Source organism: Oenanthe melanoleuca, chromosome 22, assembly GCF_029582105.1.
Source record: "Oenanthe melanoleuca isolate GR-GAL-2019-014 chromosome 22, OMel1.0, whole genome shotgun sequence".
Lineage (NCBI taxonomy): Eukaryota > Metazoa > Chordata > Aves > Passeriformes > Muscicapidae > Oenanthe > Oenanthe melanoleuca.
Window position 1 is genome coordinate 4,600,213 of NC_079355.1, and position 20,179 is coordinate 4,620,391.

The 20,179-nt window shown below is 51.0% G+C and overlaps 1 protein-coding gene across 2 annotated transcripts in view; it reads left to right on the forward strand.

The window, feature by feature from the left end:
* The window catches only part of ZMAT4 (zinc finger matrin-type 4), a 48,479-nt gene extending 31,516 nt beyond the window's left edge, over positions 1-16,963 (forward strand). Inside the window, exons 5-8 of one of the 2 annotated variants that reach the window (XM_056508822.1) lie at positions 6,274-6,324; positions 6,474-6,689; positions 11,974-12,070; positions 16,523-16,963. In XM_056508822.1, the coding sequence (XP_056364797.1) occupies positions 6,274-6,324; positions 6,474-6,689; positions 11,974-12,070; positions 16,523-16,538 (380 nt within the window). In that variant the 3' untranslated portion in view covers positions 16,539-16,963. The remainder of the gene's footprint in view (positions 1-6,273; positions 6,325-6,473; positions 6,690-11,973; positions 12,071-16,522) is intronic. The other variant, XM_056508824.1, reaches the window with a different exon arrangement.
* The last annotated feature ends 3,216 nt before the right edge of the window (positions 16,964-20,179 follow it).

Genomic DNA, 20,179 nt, shown 5'->3' on the forward strand with positions numbered 1-20,179 from the left:
AGAGGGAAATCCAAGCTTTAAAAACCCTTGGATTGATTGTCTCTTGATTTTTGCCCAGATGGGTTTCGTGCTTTCCTCCACAGTGATTCTAATAATGCAGCCTATTAACTTTCACATTTAAAAAGTCAAATGTTGAAATCGGACAATTTAACCATCTTATTGTTTGCTTAACCATAAGTCCCTGAAAACCACTAATAATCTGTGAAAAAAAATAAAAAAATCCTCTGTAGTTGTGGAAGCAGAAAATGCTTGAACAAAGCACTCACCTTTCTCCAGGAAGGATTGCTGGCCTGAGGTCGTGCAGACAGATGTGACCTAGAATTGCTGCCAGTGGCACTTCCTGCAGCACAAAACACAAATGGGGCTGTGTGCTGGACCCTGCCTGGCATGTAAATCCTGGATGGGATTGGATAACAGGGGCTGGCACTCTGTGTGGGGTTTTGTTGCCTTTTTAACCTCACAGGCTGCAGGTACTGAGAGAGAGAATATGATTTGTCCTTTGCCATGGGGGGGCTTGTGGGGAGTTGTGTTAGGAGGTGTTTTGCTCAGTTTAACTGGCCGTGCTGGGCACCAGTGTGTCTGTGGGAGGTGAAGGTAAAGCCCTTGCCACCTGGGGCCCCAGCCCTGGGTCAGCCAGGAGGAAAGCTCTCCCATGAGCTGTCATGGCCATGCAGCTCACTCATGTTGGGCTCTTGGGGCTGCTCTCTGCAGCTGGCACAGAACAGCAGGGACTCAGGCTGGCTGCTGATCTGTCCAGAGCTCGCTTGGAGCTTGAGCCCCATCCCTCAGCTGGCCAGCAGCTCCTCCTCTGGAATCCAGGGACCTGCCACAATCCCTGGTGTTCTGCTGATCCCAGGTGAGCTGGTATACACAAGAGTGCTGGATCTCAGATTGGTGCATGGAATGATTCCTGTGTAAGTTGACAATTTGGTTTCACCCTTCAGCCGCAGGGCTTGCTCAGAGCTGCAGCCTTGCATTGTGGTTTTGGTCTCACCTTTTAATCATCCAGCTCAGCCTCAGGAGGCTCTCAGTGAGCCCTGCTACTTGCTCTGGAGTGATGGGCTCTTCAGCCACCCTAATCACTGGCAAGGAGCAGCTCAAGGACTCATCAGCTCTTACAGCCACTCCATCTGGAAGATGAAGCTGAGCTCAGGAATACATTAATAAGCACCTTCTTGCTCTCCAGGAGTTCTCAGAAACAGGCCCTTTGGACACAGCGTTTTTCTGGGCTTCCTACAGTCCCCCAGCAATTCTCCCTGGATTTTGTCCCAGTCCTCTGTGGCTGGCACCAGGGAGCATTAAGTCTCTCAGAGAGAGGTTTGGAGACTCCACTGCTCGTGGGTCCTGAGAGCCAACCAAGCACAGCCCTGAGCATGCTGGATGCTCCAGGGGAGGATATTCTGCTGCTTGATATTCTGGAGTTTCTGTCTCATCAATCCCGAGACAAATCACATCTATTCTTAGACCCCTGACAGAGACCCACGTTCTCCTTCAGTTACCATCCAGATGGAGCACACATGTCCCGTTCTCTGCCAGAGCTTTCAGAAGTGGCCCAACAGTCGGGCTGCTCACAAAAACAATGTCTCATCCTGACAATGAAATAGCTGTGATCTTTCCTGTGCCTCTGCTGTGCAAGGCTGTGGCCCTCAGAGCCTCTGTGTCACCACTGTTGCTGATGAATTCTCTGGTCATTTCCAGCATCCCCTGTCAGCTTGAATCCCATCACCACTACGAGTTAAAAACCAGAGAATTGTGGGGGAATTGCTGCTGTTTTCATCACTCCCAGTGCAAGGACCTGCAGGTGTCATTCCAGGAAAGTGGCAATGGCCCTGGCTTTGGGACATCAGGAGGGACTGAGCAAATGGCTTTTTGGTTTGGCTGCAAGAATCTGTCCAGCAGTGGCTGGAGTTTTAGTGCTAGATTTCCGGGATTTCTTCTGAAGAAAACCAAGTTTCCCATTGCCCCCCTGTTGTGGCTCCCTTGCTTTCTTGTCCTCATGCTGTTTCTGGAGTGTGCCAGTGGAAAAAGTTGGGTGCCTTTTAAATCCAGATTGGAATAAAAAGCTTTGGATGTGAGAAAGAAGTCAAACATTAATTCATTGCTGGAGTGCTAAAGTGTTTCTAACTTAGTATTTTGCCTCTTGCAGCAAAGTAAGACTTTCTCACTTCCCTCCCACAGCGAAAGGGAACGTAAGGCAGACTGTCATGAGCTATTTAGCATTTTGAAATACTTGAAATAGTCAAACTCACAGCTTTTATGTTTGTGTTTTAGATGGAGAAACATTTTTAACTTTTGACGTTTTGTGAGTGTTTATTATTAATTTTCATGTCGCTGCTCAGGGAGTGATGGCATTTGCTGTTCTGCAGCAGTTATGTAGAGCATATCAGGATGATAAATTCACATTTGTGGAGAAGTCAACTTTCATCTATTTCTCTTTGGGAGAATTTGGTAGACTTGGGATGCTTTCATTAATTGCCAGGCTGGGCTCAGCACACCTTAGGACTGGTAGGGGTTGTCAGTGGGACCTGAGGAATGTGACTTTAAAGAAAATACCTTGTACTGTGAGTGCTAAGAGGAAATCCGTACCTATGGCAGCCCCCATGTGATGCAGGCAGGGGGCTCTGCTGTGGAGCTGTTGCTCATGGTCTCGTGGGAGCCAGGTGTGGATGTGGGCTTGGAGCAGGGCTAGGGGACTCTGGTTGCTGTCCCCTGCAGCAGGAGTGCCAGTCCCCCTGGCAGCCTCCCTCCTGCCTGGCTTGGGGAGCAGCACAAGCCCCCAGCCTCAGGGAGAGGGGCTGAGAGCAGGGATGGGCTCAGGGCAGAGATGGGCTCAGAGCAGAGATGGGCTCAGAGCAGAGATGGGCTGAGAGCAGAGATGGGACTGAGAGCAGGGATGGGCTGAGAGCAGAGATGGGGTTGAGAGCAGGGATGGGCTGAGAGCAGAGATGGGGCTGAGAGCAGAGATGGGGCTGAGAGCAGAGATGGGGCTGAGAGCAGAGATGGGGCTGAGAGCATGCATGGGCTGAGAGCAGAGATGCTCTGTCAGGTTCCCTCAGTGATCAGGAGATGTAACTCCTGTGGGCATCACCAGCTCCGTGAGCTTCAGCCTCCCTGGTCCCCCTCGGGCAGCAATCAAGGGGAAGGCTGGCCAGGAGATTGGGTAGATGTGGCTTCATAGCCTGGGGCTGGTGGCACAGCAAGGCAGATCTGTCACAGAGCTCCTGGGCTGCCAAAATTGCTGCTTGTTTATGATGCTCCAAACGTCTCTGCAGCTTAGTCTGGCTCCCTGTCCCAGCTGTCCCGGGGTCCTGCAGGGGGCTGGGTCCCCTGGCATCTCCTGGCATCCCCAGGGCTATTGCAAGCCCCTGTGGCACTGCTGGGCTCTGGGCATGCACCCTTCCTGAAAGGAGATCCCTGGCCAGTGCAGGAACGAACACGTTTGCAAGCTGTGCTTGCTTTTCATGAGTCCAGCACGTGCAGAGTCTGTGTAATCCAGTTTGAACAGGAAATACTGCATTTCCCTAATATATCCTAGTTTGAACAGGAAATACTGCATTTCCCTAATATATTCCAGCTGGAACAGGAAAAACTGCAGTTTCCTAATAAATCCCAGTTTGAACAGGAAATACTGCATTTCCCTAATATATCCCAGCTGGAACAGGAAATACTGCAGTTCCCTGATAAATCCCAGTTTGAACAGGAAATACTGCAGTTCCCGAGTAAATCCCAGTTTGAACAGGAAATATTGCAGTTCCCTGATATTGTTCCTAGTGACTGTGCTGGCAGCTGGCTTTGCTGTTTGCTCACACTGGCAGTTCTGCTGCATGCACCTTGGAGGGGCTGGGCTGTGTCTCTCCTGCTGGAACCATAGAAAAAACTTTTTTTTTAGGAGCAAAATCCAGCCAGACCCTGCCTGGCCCTGCCTGGAGCAGCTCTTCAGAGGCAGCTGCTGGAACTCTGATACCTTGGCAGTCATCATCAAAAACAATAGAAGGTTATAAACCCCTGGAAATTGATAAGGTTGTAAGTAATGGTATATGTAAGATAGAATTTCCTCGAAAGGTGTCCCTTACTGAGGAGGTCAGCAGAAGATTTGTAACAATATTAACTTTCTCAAGCCATGGAGCCAATCCCAGGCATAATTACATGTCTAAATAGATTCCTGGGGTGTTGTTCCTGGTGTCAGGCACTGAGGTGGGTTTGGCATTTGCTGCCCTGTGCGCTCATCAGGGCTCAGCTGGATCATCCCTGATCAAAGGCAGCCACCACACACCTCTTGCCACCTCCAAATGTGCCTCTTCCAGTCCCATGGAGAGAGCAGGTTGTTAATTATTTAAAGGGCAGACATTTCATCTGGAAAAGAAAAGAAAAAGTAAAGCTACATAAAAGGGAATTTTTGAATGAGGCGTGATAATTAAGTGCTAGTCATTGTATATTTTTGTATCCCAGTGTTATCTGAACTTTATTTTACTTCAAACTCTTTTTTTCCATGAGTTTGTGACTTATATTGTACGAAGTTGGGAAACTCTGTTGAACAAAGTGCATTCCATTGTATAAAGACTAATCACTCACTTTTATTTGGAATCATTTGGGGGTCATGTTTGTGTTCCTGGATGGGCTTTTGATGAATCTGAAGGCAAATATAATTTAATTAAGGTAGTGTGTTGCTGGTACCTGACAATAATTCATAATGAGAAGTTCTTTGAAGGATGGGACTGAGTATTGAGTTTGTTTTTTTCATCTATGACAATTTGCAATGACTATGGCTTTCCCCATTCTTTCTGAGACCAATTAAATTGAAAAATAAGAATCCAGAGATAATGATAAATATGTCTCTCTATCCTGAGAAGATGGCTCTGCATGTTGTTTTTATTCTCCACTGGTGATTTTTCCTGGGAATAGCAATTCAAGCAGGATAAGTTTAGCAGATTTAGTCAGAGCAGCAATAAGATGTGAAAACTGCACTGAAAGTATCCTCCCTCCCCAGTTAGTGAAATGCAGAAAGCTGAGGAGCAGTCCTGGGCTGTCCTTTCCTGGTGCTTTTTGTAATGAGAAATGGCAGCAGCATGCAGAATATCCACAGGACACCACAGGGATGCACCCTGGAACTGCAGCTGATTATTGCTTGATGTGGGATGTGGGATGTGCTCGGGGTCTGTCTGGTGTGGGATGTGCTCAGGTCTGATGGTGCTCAAGCTGCCCATGTGAGCACACTGTGCTGTCCCCTTGCAGAGGCTGCCCATGTGAGCTCACCTGTGCCCATTCCCTTGCAGAGGCTGCCCAGGTGAGCTCACCTGTGCCCATTCCCTTGCAGAGGCTGCCCAGGTGAGCTCACTGTGCCCATTCCCTTTCAGAGGCTGCCCAGGTGAGCTCACTGTATGTTCCCTTGCAGAGGCTGCCCAGGTGAGCTCACTGTGCCCATTCCCTTGCAGAGGCTGCCCAGGTGAGCTCACCTGTGCTGTTCCCTGGCAGAGGCTGCCCAGGTGAGCTCACTGTGCCCATTCCCTTGCAGAGGCTGCCCAGGTGAGCTCACCTGTGCTGTTCCCTGGCAGAGGCTGCCCAGGTGAGCTCACTGTGCCCATTCCCTTTCAGAGGCTGCCCAGGTGAGCTCACCTGTGCTGTTCCCTGGCAGAGGCTGCCCAGGTGAGCTCACTGTGCCCATTCCCTTGCAGAGGCTGCCCAGGTAAGCTCACCTGTGCTGTTCCCTGGCAGAGGCTGCCCAGGTGAGCTCACTGTGCCCATTCCCTTGCAGAGGCTGCCCATGTGTGCTCACTGTGCCGCTTTCCTTGCAGAGGCTGCCCAGGTGAGCTCACTGTGCCCATTCCCTTGCAGAGGCTGCCCAGGTGAGCTCACCTGTGCTGCTTTCCTTGCAGAGGCTGCCCAGGTGAGCTCACTGTGCCCATTCCCTTGCAGAGGCTGCCCAGGTGAGCTCACCTGTGCTGTTCCCTTGCAGAGGCTGCCCATGTGAGCTCACTGTGCCCATTCCCTTTCAGAGGCTGCCCAGGTGAGCTCACTGTGCTGCTTTCCTTGCAGAGGCTGCCCAGGTGAGCTCACTGTGCCCATTCCCTTGCAGAGGCTGCCCATGTGAGCTCACTGTGCCCATTCCCTTGCAGAGGCTGCCCAGGTGAGCTCACCTGTGCTGTTCCCTGGCAGAGGCTGCCCAGGTGAGCTCACTGTGCCCATTCCCGTGCAGAGGCTGCCCAGGTGAGCTCACCTGTGCTGTTCCCTGGCAGAGGCTGCCCAGGTGAGCTCACTGTGCCCATTCCCTTGCAGAGGCTGCCCATGTGTGCTCACTGTGCCACTTTCCTTGCAGAGGCTGCCCAGGTGAGCTCACTGTGCCCATTCCCTTGCAGAGGCTGCCCATGTGAGCTCACTGTGCCCATTCCCTTGCAGAGGCTGCCCAGGTGAGCTCACTGTGCTGCTTTCCTTGCAGAGGCTGCCCATGTGAGCTCACTGTGCCCATTCCCTTGCAGAGGCTGCCCTGAAGGCGCCGCACACCGAGCGCTCCGCGGTGCCGCCGCCGCCACAGCGCCGGGACTCGGACAGGCACTGCCAGCTCTGCACTGCCTGGTTCAACAACCCCGTCATGGCACAGCAGCACTACCATGGCAAAAAGCACAAGAAGAACGCGGCCAGAGCTGACCTGCTGGAGCAGCTGGGGAAAACCCTGGACCTGGGGGAGCTGCGAGGTGAGAGCTGCACTGGGGGAGCAGGGACAGGGCCTGTGGGATCTGGGGATCTGCACAGGGAGAGCAGAGACCTGTCCCTGTGGGATCTGGGGATCTGCACAGGGAGAGCAGAGACCTGTCCCTGTGGGATCTGGGGATCTGCACAGGGAGAGCAGGAACAGGGCCTGTGGGATCAGGGGATCTGCACACACAGAGCAGGGACCTGTCCCTGTGGGATCCAGAGACCTGCACACACAGAGAGCAGGGACAGGGCCTGTGGGATCTGGGGATCTGCACACACACACAGAGAGCAGGGACAGGGCCTGTGGGATCTGGGGATCTGCACATAGAGAGCAGAGACCTATCCCCGTGGGATCCAGGGACCCCTGCCCACCACAGTCACCAGTGGTGCAGGGACCCTGAGGTGCTCTTACTGCATCATGAGGTTCCCAATTCTGTAAAAAACACCCTGCTCCAGAATGCCAGCCTGCAGCTTTAGTAGCATCCTTTCAGACTTGTTTCCTAGGTGTCTCTGTGGCCTCCTCCTGAAGCAGTCCTGTCCCTTGGTGCACATCCCTGTCCTTGAGCAAGTGTGGCCTGTCCCTGTGAGAGCAGAGCTTGGCACAGCTCAGCCCCACGCAGAAGTGCAGTCAGGATATTGCTGGGGGTAAAGCACTCCCCACATCTCCCTGATGGAGAGCAGGACAGCTGTCTCCTATGATTTAATTGGTATTTGTGAAATGCTGCCATGGCCCTGGTCAGCAGCAGCAGCAGGATCTGAGCATTTGCCATGGGGATGTTAAACATAAGGTTTTTGTGTGCTGCTGAAGGAGGAGTAGCCTTTCTTCATCTGTCTGTCACTCCATCCGTGGTGGCCCCTGTGGGATCCCTGTGGGAGCTGTGCCGTGGGCTTGCACCCCTCTGGGAGCCCCCTCAAGCAGAGCAGAACCACAGCAGGGCAGTGGTCTCAGCAGCTGCAGCCCCCAGCCCTGCTGAGCTTGTGATGGAGAGCTGGGGTGTGTCCAGGGCTCAGTCCTGGTTCCTCTGAGGTGTGGGGTGAGCCAGGTCTGGGTTACAGCCCCCTGTGCACACAGGGACCTGGCTGAGGAAGGACAGGTTTGGTTTGGGGCTGTGTGGGAGAGCTCTGCTTTGGCAGCAAGGCTTTGCAATAACATTTTGATACACCTGGGGTTTTCTCCCTTGATAAATTGAATAATTTTTCTTTAGATACTAATGGCTATACAGTATATTGTGCATTTCTTGATCTCCCATAAAGCTTGTAATGGTTATCCTGATCTTCCTGTGCTACCTAGCGTGACTCATGGTGCCATCAGTGATTCATGTTGGCTGAGTCACTGCCCACTGCTGGAAGTGTGTGGGAATAAAACCTGGGACAGCAACACAGAAGGGCTCAGGACTGTGAACTGTGCCAAGTTCAGGAGTGGCTGAGGATGTCATTAACTGTAAATAAATCACTTGTGAACATTTAGCTCCTAGGAGCGTTGGAGTTGGTTATACCTGTGCTGTGTTTTACCTGTGAAGGTTTTACCTTCACAGTGGTGCTGTGCATGGCTGGGGTTTGCCCTGGAGCCTGTGTGGAGGACAGGAGAGGACACAGCAGAGCTGTGTGCAGGATGTGTGTGCCTGGGGCAGAGGAACAGAGGTGCTGTTCTGACTGGACACGTCAGGTGCAGCTCAGGGGTTCAGTCTGCAGTGCCTGTGCCCCACAGCCCAGCTGTGCCCAGGGAGCCAAAGAGGCTGTCCCCAGCCTGCCAAGGTGGGAAACCTTTAATTTTTCTAACCAGGTCGTGAGCAGCTGTCCATCTGTGTCCATCTAGAGTTGCTCTCCTAGATGCACTTAGCTGCAAGGTTTGAGCAGATGTTTGCAGGTGTTGGAAGCATCTCTGCAGTGGCCAGCACACAGTGATCCCCAGCTTGTGCTGAGCAAACAGCCTCCCCTGGCAGGTGGCAGCAGGACATGGCTGTGCTGGGGCCATCCCCACGCTCTCCCTGCACCACACTTCTTTGCTGCCTCAGTTTTCCCTGGATTGCAAAGTCATCTCCTTCCTCTGCATCCCCGGTGGCTTCTCCCATCACAGCTGAAATATTAATTCTATTTTGACTAGTGTGGGAGATGAACATTTGATGCATTGTGTGAGCCTGGAACAGGCAGTGTCAGTTGAAGTACAACATTTCAGCAGCCTTTGATGTTTTGATAATGGCTGTAATAAAATATTTATTGATAAATATGAATGTATATTTGGAGAAACAAGAATAGAGATATATTTTTGGACAATTGATATTTATAGAAAACAAAAACATTGATTCTTCTCACCAAGTGCTCATCCTGAAATTTTGAAGTCTTATTTTCTTCTCAGAAATAAGAATAAGGAAAGGAAAAAAAAAAAGAAGAAATGAGCATTGTTTCTGCAGCATGTATTGAATAAAAGCTGCAGCACAGGGCACACATATCCCTTTCCCTTGGCTGGATGGGGTGCAGGGTCCAGGCCACTCTCAGAGCAGTTCTGGGGGCTTTCCAGGGCACAGGGCTGATTTGGGACCCCCCTGCTCTGGGGCTGACCTGCAATCCCTGCTGCTCCTGCAGAGCTGCTGCCCCTGCACAGATCACTGCACAGGAGAACAAAACCTGGGGGTTCCCAAGCCCCAAATTCCAGGCTCTGCTCTGACAGCTTGTGCCTGTTCAGAGCACAGAGGGGCCACAGCTTGGCTGGGCTCTGTCCCTGCCCAGGCTGCACAGGCAGGAGGAATGGCAGAGTTCCTCTGTCCAGTTACATCTCAGCAGCTTTAGTTTGTGCCTGGTGTCCCCCATGGCCCAGCTGTGCATTCCCTCTCCAGGCAGGTGGGCTCTGCAGTGGAAGGGGGTTTGTGATGGGTGGTTTGTGGTGGGCTCTGCCTGGTGCTTGGGCTGAGCCAAACCCTGCAACAGGTGCTCTGAATCCCTAAAATAAAGCACAGCAGCCTCTGCAGTACAGATGGACAAGGGCATGGAGATGATGTCACTTGGAGCCTTTGCCTTCTCAGGAAAATTGGTGGTGCTGCAGATGCTTTCTTCCAAAATCAGGCAAAGAGCTGTTTCCTTTTTCATTTCAGCTCATAATTTCTTTGTATGCCTTATAAATACTTCTCATTCTGTGCTGTCACTTGTGGTTAGTAAGAAGCAGTTTAACAAGAACTCCCCTGGAATGGGTTTTAATACATTTTATGCAAGATGACATTAATAACTTGACTTGTTAATATTTTATTTAATGGGGATAGGAGGACATTCAATTTTCCATGAATGCATGTCACGCTGCAGGGGAGGCAGTGCTGCTGTCTGGTGAGGATGGCACAGGGGATGTGAGCACAGCCAGAGCCCAGCACTGCCAGGATGGACTGCTCAGACTGGGACCCCTTCCACCACAGATGGCTGTGGGGCTGAGCTCAGCCCCAGCAAAATGCCTGGGCAGTTCATGAAACCAGTTTCAGCCAAGTAGCAGCTTTGATGAGCTCCAGTGAGGTCAAATTCTGGTAATTTTTATGTTATCACCTGTGGTCTCATCCTGCTGTTCATCTGAGGCTGATTTCCTCTCTCTGCCTCCATCCCAGCTCATCAGGGAGCAGCACTGAGTTCCCTGCACAGAGCAGGGAGGGGGAACAGGATTCCCCTGGTTCCTCACTGAGCAGCCTTGACATGCTGAGGGAGAAAATCATCATCCCCAGTCAGGAGCTGCATTCACTGAATGTGTTTCCACCTACACCAGTAATTAAGACTCACTGAGGCTGCTGTTAACTTGCTGCTAAATTGGTTGAGCAGCAGAACCTTGTTGCCCCAAATTAAAGCATTGCCTGGTTCCTATTGCCCCGTCCTGCTCTGCCAGGTAGAGATGCTGGTGACTCCAGGTTCTCAGTGTGCTGCACGCCCTGACAGCTGTGACTGCCCTTCCCTCCTTCACCTGCCTTCTGCAGGATTCCTCTGGTTCAGTAAAGGAAACAGGAGCTTCCAGCAGTGGACAAAGGGCGTGACTGCAAAACCATCACTGCTCCATCAAGAATAAATTCTGTAAGGAGAAAATCCATATGCACATTTGCAAATTGATTTTTGTTCTGTGCCACATCGTGGTATAGAAATGCAGAAACTACTTAAATACCTCTGCAGTTGCTGGCTTGTTGTTTTTCAAGCACTCATCTGAATGATTTTGAAATATTATTTAAAGATGATTTTCATGTTGTGCCAAATTCCTGAGTGATATTATGAAGTGTTTGAGAGAAGTGGGGCTGTTGGTGTAGCTGGTGTCTGCAGTGCCAAACGAGACAAGGGGATTTTTGAGAGCCTGTAGGTCTGGCTGGGGAGAAGTCAGAGTGTTTATTACCTGTGCAGTTAATTATGGTGAGCATGGACTGATCCAATTTGAGAATGCCACAGGTTATTTGTTCTAAATGAGTTATTCTAACAATTTTGGCAAAGAAATAATACTGTAGAAAGCCAGAAGAGATGATTAAAGGGATGTTAGAGCTGTTCCTGAGGAGCACAGCAGTCCCTGCTAGGAGTCCCCTGGCTCCAGTGTTTCTGAGCAGAGCCCTTGGTTGTGCCGGGGACAGTCTGTAGTGCAGCCCAGCAGGTGAGAGAGCTCCTGCTCTGCCCTTGGGTGGCTGCCTGGTGTCTCTGCAGGCTCCAGCCTGGACCTGCAGCCAGAGACCAGCATCTGTGCTTGGCTGGTTCACTTTGCTGGATGAATCAGAGTGGATCCCTCTGGGGAAAAGAGAGCTCCTAAGTGATCTGGCTGCTGAATGTACCAGCAGGGAATTGCTCTGAATTGTGATCACTGCCAAAAACTGGAGGGATGAATGGTGCTTCGAGTGTTTGCTGCTGTGAGCACAGTGATGATGCCCTGAGGAGGGCACAGCAGAGATGCTCCACACCCTCAGGAGGGATTAGCCTTTGAACTTGCCTCTCTTCTGCTCACTTCTAAAAATACTCCTTTAGGTTTCTCTAATGCTTGGATACCCTGGCCTGGAAAAATAAACAGATGGGTCACTGAAAAGAGAAATGTTTCTGAAACTGGAAATGAAATGTGGGGTCCTTCTAATTAACTAGAAGTTTGCTTGGAGCATAGATTACTGCTTTTTTTTTTTTTTTTTTTTTTTTTTTTCCTTTTTCTCCCCCTCTCTTCAGTCCTTCTCACTTATTTGTACTTCCTGGCTGCCACTTTGGCTCTGAATAGTCCATACCCCAGGCACAGAGTTCATTAACACTTAAGGGTTCATTAACACTTAAGGGTTCATTAACACTGGCTTTTCCTCACAGGCCTGAAGCGCAGCTACACCTGCAACATCTGCAGCGTCACCCTGAACTCCATAGAGCAGTACCACGCACACCTGAAGGGCTCCAAGCACCAGGCCAAGTGAGTATTGCTGTGCCCTGCTGCAGCCAGGCTGTGCCTGTGCCTGTGCCTGCCCTCCCTCCTGCCTGGCACCCAGCAGCTCTAGGACCCAGCTGTGCTCTGGGTGCTGTAAATCACAGCTCCAGGGCCCAGCTGTGCTCTGGGTGCTGTGAAATCACAGCTCCAGGGCCCAGCTGTGCTCTGGGTGCTGTAAATCACAGCTCCAGGGCCCAGCTGTGCTCTGGGTGCTGTGAAATCACAGCTCCAGGGCCCAGCTGTGCTCTGGGTGCTGTGAAATCACAGCTCCAGGGCCCAGCTGTGCTCTGGGTGCTGTGAAATCACAGCTCCAGGGCCCAGCTGTGCTCTGGGTGCTGTAAATCACAGCTCCAGGGCCCAGCTGTGCTCTGGGTGCTGTAAATCACAGCTCCAGGGCCCAGCTGTGCTCTGGGTGCTGTGAAATCACAGCTCCAGGGCCCAGCTGTGCTCTGGGTGCTGTAAATCACAGCTCCAGGGCCCAGCTGTGCTCTGGGTGCTGTGAAATCACAGCTCCAGGGCCCAGCTGCGCTCTGGGTGCTGTAAATCACAGCTCCAGGGCCCAGCTGCGCTCTGGGTGCTGTGAAATCACAGCTCCAGGGCCCAGCTGCGCTCTGGGTGCTGTGAAATCACAGCTCCAGGGCCCAGCTGTGCTCTGGGTGCTGTGAAATCACAGTGCAGAGGCACCTCCAGCACTGCAGGGCTGGACCCACATGGGCTTGCTGGAGTTCCACTGACCTGTGGATAATATTCTGAGTTTGCAGTTTCTTCCATGTGTGAAACCTCAGAGGAGACACCATGAGCCCAGGGGGATTAGGTGTTTCCAGTGAAACAGTTTTGCTGTGATTTAGGGTAATTATGCATTACCCAGCTCTGAGAACTGGGGGCAGTCTGCTCTGTCAATTACTGCAGATTACTAAAATGAAGCGATGGAGATACATGATACCAGAGACTAGATTAATGAACTAATTGCTCTTAATACACTTTTATGTGAGCTTTGGGGACCATTTCAGGCTGAATCACTGGGAACTGCCTAGATTAGGAGAGGAGTATAAAGGGATGTACCTGAAGTGCTTCAGGTGGCTTTGAGGGTATCTGAAAAGTGAGCAGAGCTAGCACTGGCTGCCAATGGCTCATTTTGCTTTAGCCAGCAAAGGACAAACCCAGCTCTTCCCCAGCTGATTTCAGACCTTCAGAGGTTCCTGGTGTTATTCACATGAGTCTGTTCTGTTTGTCCAGGGAGTGTTTGAATGTTTCCCAGATCAGTGATCAGCACCTGGCAGTGCAGGTGTGGTGTGGAGCACTGGGCTGGGGCCAGGTGAGTGAGCCAGCCCTGCTCTGGGCTGTGCCAGGAGCAGTCTGTCACCTCTGCTGCCTCCAGCTCCCTGGTGGGGATCTCTGCCCAGCCAGGCTGTGTGGAACAGCTGGGGCAGGGCTGGGATCCATCCCCAGTGCAGCAAATTCCCACTGCTGGAAAACAGAGAGCTCTTCCTCTTGGGAACAGGAATGACAGCACCTGTGCCACTGGCCCAGAGCTGTGATTTATCCTTCCCTTGCCAGTCCTTGCAAGCCTGTGTGATTATTGCTGTGGTTGCTGTTGGTGTTATTGTGAAGGATAAAGGAGTTTATCTCAAACTAGAGCAGCCTCATGGATGGGAGAGTGAGACTTGCAGAAAGATGTGTCACCAATTCCCTAGACCAAAGGGTGCCTGGTTCTCTGGGTTATCCCCACACCTGTTCTGTTGTGCAGTCTCCTGCAATCAGCAGAAATTAAGAAATCTTAATTTCTCATGCTGTGGATGAACACCTTGGGAAGTGCTTTGACAGGTAGCAGTGACAGGTGACACAGCCCTGGGCTCAGCCCATTCCCAGTGCAAAGGAATGTGCTGGGCAGCACAAACAACAGATTTTGGCAGGGATGCCATCTGTGTCTCTCCAGCTTTTCAAAGCAATTACCTCTTCTATACAAAGAAAGGGGCTTTGGAAATCAGACCTGGTTCTTTGGGGAGTTTCCCAGCCCTCTGCTGTCCCTCTGCTCCCAGCTATGCTGGGGGCAGGAGAGGATTGTAATCGTCCCCTGCTCCTTCCTCAGCCAGTCCCCCCAGTTTCTGCTGTTCTCATTATTGTTGGTTAATGTCAAGGCTGTCCTCTGCCTCCTAACTCAGGCTGAAGCCACTGGACTGCAGTTGCCAAGGCAACAAAACATTTCATGTGGCTGTCATACTTCATAGAGTTAAAGACTAAACAAAGCTGGAGAAGGGACAGTTTGTGAAGGACGGGGAGAAGGGACACAGGGATTTTGCTCTGGGACAAAGAGCAAAACAGGGAGCAGTGATTGCAGGGTGGGAGCGATACCACCCAAAAAATAGCAGGCAGATGAGTTTCCTGGAAAGCTGCTTCAGGATTCAGGAGAGAAGACCTTCTATGAGGAAGGAGCTGTGTAGTGGTTATTTATGAGTTATTTATGTTATTATCTGTGGCTGAGAGCTCTGCAGGGAGCAGCACGCTGAGCCAGTTAGAGCTGCCCTAAATACCCACCATCAGCTTGGCAGCTGTGCTAACAGGACCCTGGCACTGCCCCTGGGGCTCAGTGTGAGCCTGGTACCTGCAGCTGTGCTAACAGGACCCTGGCACTGCCCCTGGGGCTCAGATTGAACCTGGTACCTGCAGCTGTGCTAACAGGACCCTGGCACTGCCCCTGGGGCTCAGTGTGAGCCTGGTACCTGCAGCTGTGCTAACAGGACCCTGGCACTGCCCCTGGGGCTCAGATTGAACCTGGTACCTGCAGCTGTGTTAGCAGGATCCTGGCACTGCCCCTGGGGCTCAGTTTGATCCTGGTACCTGCAGCTGTGTTAGCAGGATCCTGGTACTCCTGTGGGTCTGTCACAGCCATGAGCTCAACTGGGATCCAGCCCTGCTAATTAACAGTCTCACTCTCTGGGGATAACCATTCCCACTTCCAGAAAGAAGAATTTTGTCTTCTCACCTTCATTTTGTCTCTTTGATCAGCCAGACCTCTCTGCCACATCTAGAGCTCACAAATGTGTTCCAAGGTTTTATAATCACTAATTTACACTTTGATAGATGCTAATACATGTAAGGGTTTCCCTTTCAGACTCAGGCTTCCTGGTTAACATCAGGATTTTTGCAGAGAGGGGACCCAAACCTGCAGCCATCATGGGGTAAAACTCATTGAGTGACCAGAATGAATTCTGAGGGTTTGGGGATGGTCGTGGTGGCTCTGCAGCCCCTCTGCACAGCTCTCAGCCTTGCCTTTGGACTGCCCCCTGTGGAAGCCCAGATGGTTGATGTCCTGCTGAAGAGCAGAGACAGCAGGCTTGGGCCTGGGCAGGCTCCTTCCTCTTTTCTTTTTTATTTCCAGGCTGAGAACACAGATGTCTAATTGGAACAGGGCATTTATCAACATAAGCTGCTTGGCTATTCAGGAATGAGCTAATCAAAATATTGTTAATATCATGCCTGGAGAAATGTCACCCTTGCCCGTGGTTTGGTTTACATCACTTTCTCCATCTATTTCAGGAGGTGTGAACAAACACTGACAGCCTGTTGTGGCTGAAGTGTCCCAGGATCTGTGTGCCTGCCACAGCCAGCACCAGGGGAGCTCGGGGCTCCTTGGCTCAGGCTGATTTCTGTGGGTCACATTTAGTGCCAAATGGTATTTCTGTTTCACCTGGTGCCAGAAGGTTGAGCTCCTTCTGCACATCCTCACTCAGAATAAAGGTGTTCTCTGATGGAAGATTTCCAGTAAATTTCTGGAAATTAGAGTAAATTAGTTATATTGTGCACTTTACACCCAAATCAAAGGATTTTATTCTTCCCTTGGTGGCAGCAGTAACACTTGGTAATAGCAGCATTTCTGTGTGCTTTTTGTAATATATAGAGGCTGATGGTAAAGAAGCTTTTAGAGCAGTAACAGTTCCAGAACATGAATAGTTACAAAAGGTAGATGGAATTGATAGGCATTTTAATTTGTCATAGTTTCAGTTCCAGGGAGCAGCTGAGTAATTACACTGCCTGTGAAGAAAGAGAATGTAATACTTCCCCTCATTATAGATCTAACTTGTCTCCATTCCCTTTTAATGTAAGTGGAAATGAAGAAATCTCTGATATCCTCTGTTTTGATCATAATTTGAAAGCCCCAGCAGCAGCCTGTACAGCTCTGTGGTGCTGGGTGTGCAGATTAATTATTTTAATGTAAAGCCCAAACACTGGGTTAATTGCACAAACCTGAGCTTGCCAAAGCCAGTTCCAGGGAGGAATTCCTCACCAGCTGGGCAGGACTCGGGCAGGATTTGTGAGGCTCTTAAATTCAAATTTAGGACCTAAGGAAAGGAGACTTTTTCCAATTTGCTGTGGTGGTTTTCTTTAATAAAATACACCAGGATGGAGCGTGACTTGGGCTTTGTTTGTCTCTTGCAGCCTGAAGAACCAATAGAAGCTCTTCACTGGAGAAGAGGACAAGCACTGATGCTGCTTCTGTGGAGGGGAGCGGGCCAGCAGGAGAGGAGGCGTTTTGGACAGTGATCCCATGTGGATTCAATAATTAACATGTAACTAACCTTCGCTTTGGACAAATACATGGATTTTTTATTTTAATTTTGTGGTGAGTTAAAATATTTCGATGGATTTTTTTACCCTTTCAAGACAATATTTATTCAGCACAGAGTCTAGAGTATGATAACTATCCTGTAAATACAGCACTTACTCATCAGTCATCTTCAGGGACAGTGGAAACAAACTATTTTACTTCTACATATTTATTCCTAGATTTCTCCCAAGAGTGTAAGATTATTCTACTACATTATCCATGGTAGTGATGTAATCAGTCTTCAATCAGAAATAAACACTTTCTTCACCTTCTCCAGCATGGTTTGTGTCAACACATACAGAGCACCAGCCCTGAATCGTGGGGATTGTGTTTGGATGAGTTCCTTCCTCCCCTCTTTGTCTCTAGAGAAACAAATGGTTCCATGAGTAAAGAGCACATGAAAAGAAAGTGTGAGTTCTTTTTCCTGCTGGTAGGATTTCTGCAGGCTCAGCAGAAGCTGTTTGCTTTATTTATTTGCTGTGAGCCCCAGGCTGGATGCTGCTGGGAGCCAGAGCTCTCGTGGGGAGCTGCATGAGCAGGGGGGAGCTGAGGCTGGGAGAGGCTGAGCCCAGCCCAGGTGAGGCTGAGCATGTCACAGGTGAGGCTGAGCCCTGCCCAGGTGAGGCTGAGCCCATCCTAGGGGAGGCTGAGCCCATCCTAGGGGAGGCTGAGCCCATCCCAGGTGAGGCTGAGCCTGTCCCAGGTGAGGCTGAGCCTGTCCCAGGTGAGGCTGAGCCCTTCCCAGGTGAGGCTGAGCCCTTCCCAGGTGAGGCTGAGCTCTGCCCAGGGGAGGCTGAGCCCATTCCAGGTGAGGCTGAGCCTGTCCCAAGTGAGGCTGAGCCTGTCCCAGGTGAGGCTGAGCCCTGCCCAGGTGAGGCTGAGCCCATCCTAGGGGAGGCTGAGCCCATCCCAGGTGAGGCTGAGCCCTGCCCAGGTGAGGCTGAGCCCATCCTAGGGGAGGCTGAGCCCTTCCCAGGTGAGGCTGAGCCCATCCCAGGTGAGGCTGAGCCCATCGCAGGGGAGGCTGAGCCCATCCCAGGTGAGGCTGAGCCCATCGCAGGGGAGGCTGAGCCCATCCCAGGTGAGGCTGAGCCCATCCCAGGTGAGGCTGAGCCTGTCCCAGGTGAGGCTGAGCCTGTCCCAGGTGAGGCTGAGCCCATCCCAGGTGAGGCTGAGCCCTGCCCAGGTGAGGCTGAGCCCATCCTAGGGGAGGCTGAGCCCGTCCCAGGTGAGGCTGAGCCCGTCCCAGGTGAGGCTGAGCCTCACCTCGTGCCTGAGCCTCCCGTGCTGGCAGGGATGTGCGGGGAGCTGCAGCATCTCCTCCCTCCTGAGGACACTCAGAGGCTGCAGGGGCTCTGTGTGATTAATTTGTGCTCCTGCATCGATGCCTTTCATGTGTGGAGGAGAATGGGTTTTTCACAGATGAGTAAACATCTCCTTGGGTTTCATAGCTGTGGGGCAGCTTCATTTCTTGTGTTTGGGTAATAACACAAGCTGCCAGTGTTCTGGAGCTGAACTGCCTCTTTACAGAGAGAATGATTGACACAAATAGAGCACATCAGTCATCTGGGTTCAGGCCTGACTTTTCCAATCCTCCTTTCCCCAGAGGAGCCCTCACCAGGGAGCAGCCAGGGTGCTAAGAGGCGTTTTCATCAGGAGACAAACCCAAAAATCTGTGTGCTCTAGTAATCACTTCGAGCTAACTGCAGCAAATTAATTACAGCACAAACACAATTTCTTTCCCCAGGCAGGTGTGGCTAGGCCCAGCCTGTGCTGGGCTGGCTCTGCTCCCCTGGGTGTCACCTGGGCTGGGGCTGGTGTCACCTGCAGCTCTCGGGTGTCTCGTGGCACTGCAGGGAGCAGGGCAGCCCTGCTGGTGCATTCCCACTGCCCAGGTGAGTGGCAGGCAGGTGAGGTGCCCATCACACCCCTGCCTCTCCAGCTCCTGCTGGAGTCACAGAGCAGCACAATATTCCCAATATTGTCCAGTCAATCAGGCTTTGGTCCCTAAATCCTTTTAATCTCTCGCTTTTCCTAAGTTCATTAGGCTTTCAAAGCAAGGCATAAAAAGACAAATCTCCTCATGGTAAGTCAGTGATCCCTGCAGAAGTGCTGCCAGATCTCTGGTGTCAAGCTGGGTCCAATGGCCCCAGGCTGAAATGTGTGAGAGGGTGTATTAGAGAGCTGTGAAAATGGTTCAGTGCAACCCCTGCCTCCCCCTGGGTTACTTTAAACTGAAGGGTGAAAACGTTTGTGTATATTTTCTTCATTAAAAAAAATCATGAACACACTCAGCATTTTTCACGCAGAACATCTATATGTAACAATTTGATTTTGTCTGTTCTGGCCAAATGCTTTACTGGTTTAAAATTCTGTGCAAGATAATCTGTAAAGGAAGTAAATGTCAATGATTTGTCGTCAGTCTGGTTGGGTGTCTCCCCAGCCTCACTGTACAGTCAGTGCTAACTGGAATGCAGGTGGCACTGGGACAGCTGCAGATGTGGCTGCAGCACTAGAGCTGGGATGGTTGAGATGTGTTTCATTGGGGTTTGCAGCCCAGGCTGGTGCAGCTCTCCAGGTTCTGCTGCAGGTGTGCCAGGTGGTGTTTCAGGGGCAGGGCACTGACTTGCAGTGGTGTTTTATGCTCAGACACAGCTCAATGCAAAAAACACCTGGTTTTATCTGGCTCCTGTGCAACCGTGGACTCTGTGGAACAGGGTGGAACACCAGGCTGCCCTGAGACATGCAGAGATTAATCACAGCAGAGGAATGCTCCTGATGCAAAACTGCTGCTTCCTTTGTTAAGTTCCTATTGCATCAACTCGATTAGCAAGCCCTGACCTTTGAAACCACCTTCCATAATCCTCACATTAAGTATGTGGAAGTCTGGTTCTTGAGTCAGTGACCTGAGCAGCTGCAGCTAGAGGCTGTGGAGCCCCCAGGGCTGGAGACAAGCAGGACCTGGGGCTGGACCCTCCCTGGAGCTGAGAGAGCTCTGAGAGCTCGAGAGACAGAGAGAGCAAATGGCCACGGACCCTGCACTGTGCTCCTGCTGAAGTTACTGCACCGGCCTCAAGTGAGAGACTGAAAAATGTTCTAGTGGGCCACTGCTCCCTAATTGAGCCCTGTCACCCACTTGCAGTCTCTGACAAAAGCCTTTGTCGAACATGTTTTTAATCAGTGTGTGCATTTCAATTTGCATATTAATAGCAAGGAGCTGTTATTTCAGCTGCTGTTGATGAGATGGTGTCAAGCCCATCTTCCCATCTGAGGGAAGAAAGGAGCTTCATCTATTATGTGAAGAATGACATTGGCAGAAAACATGTCTGAGGATTGTCCATTCTTTGTCTTCCTTTATCTCATCTCTGCCTTTATTTTGCTCTTAATGGCTCATGTGGATGCATTCATTAAACTTCTTTTTTTCCCCTTCGAACAAGGATCATTTAACAAGAGATTGGGACAGGATTTTGTGTCTGTTGTGACAGTTC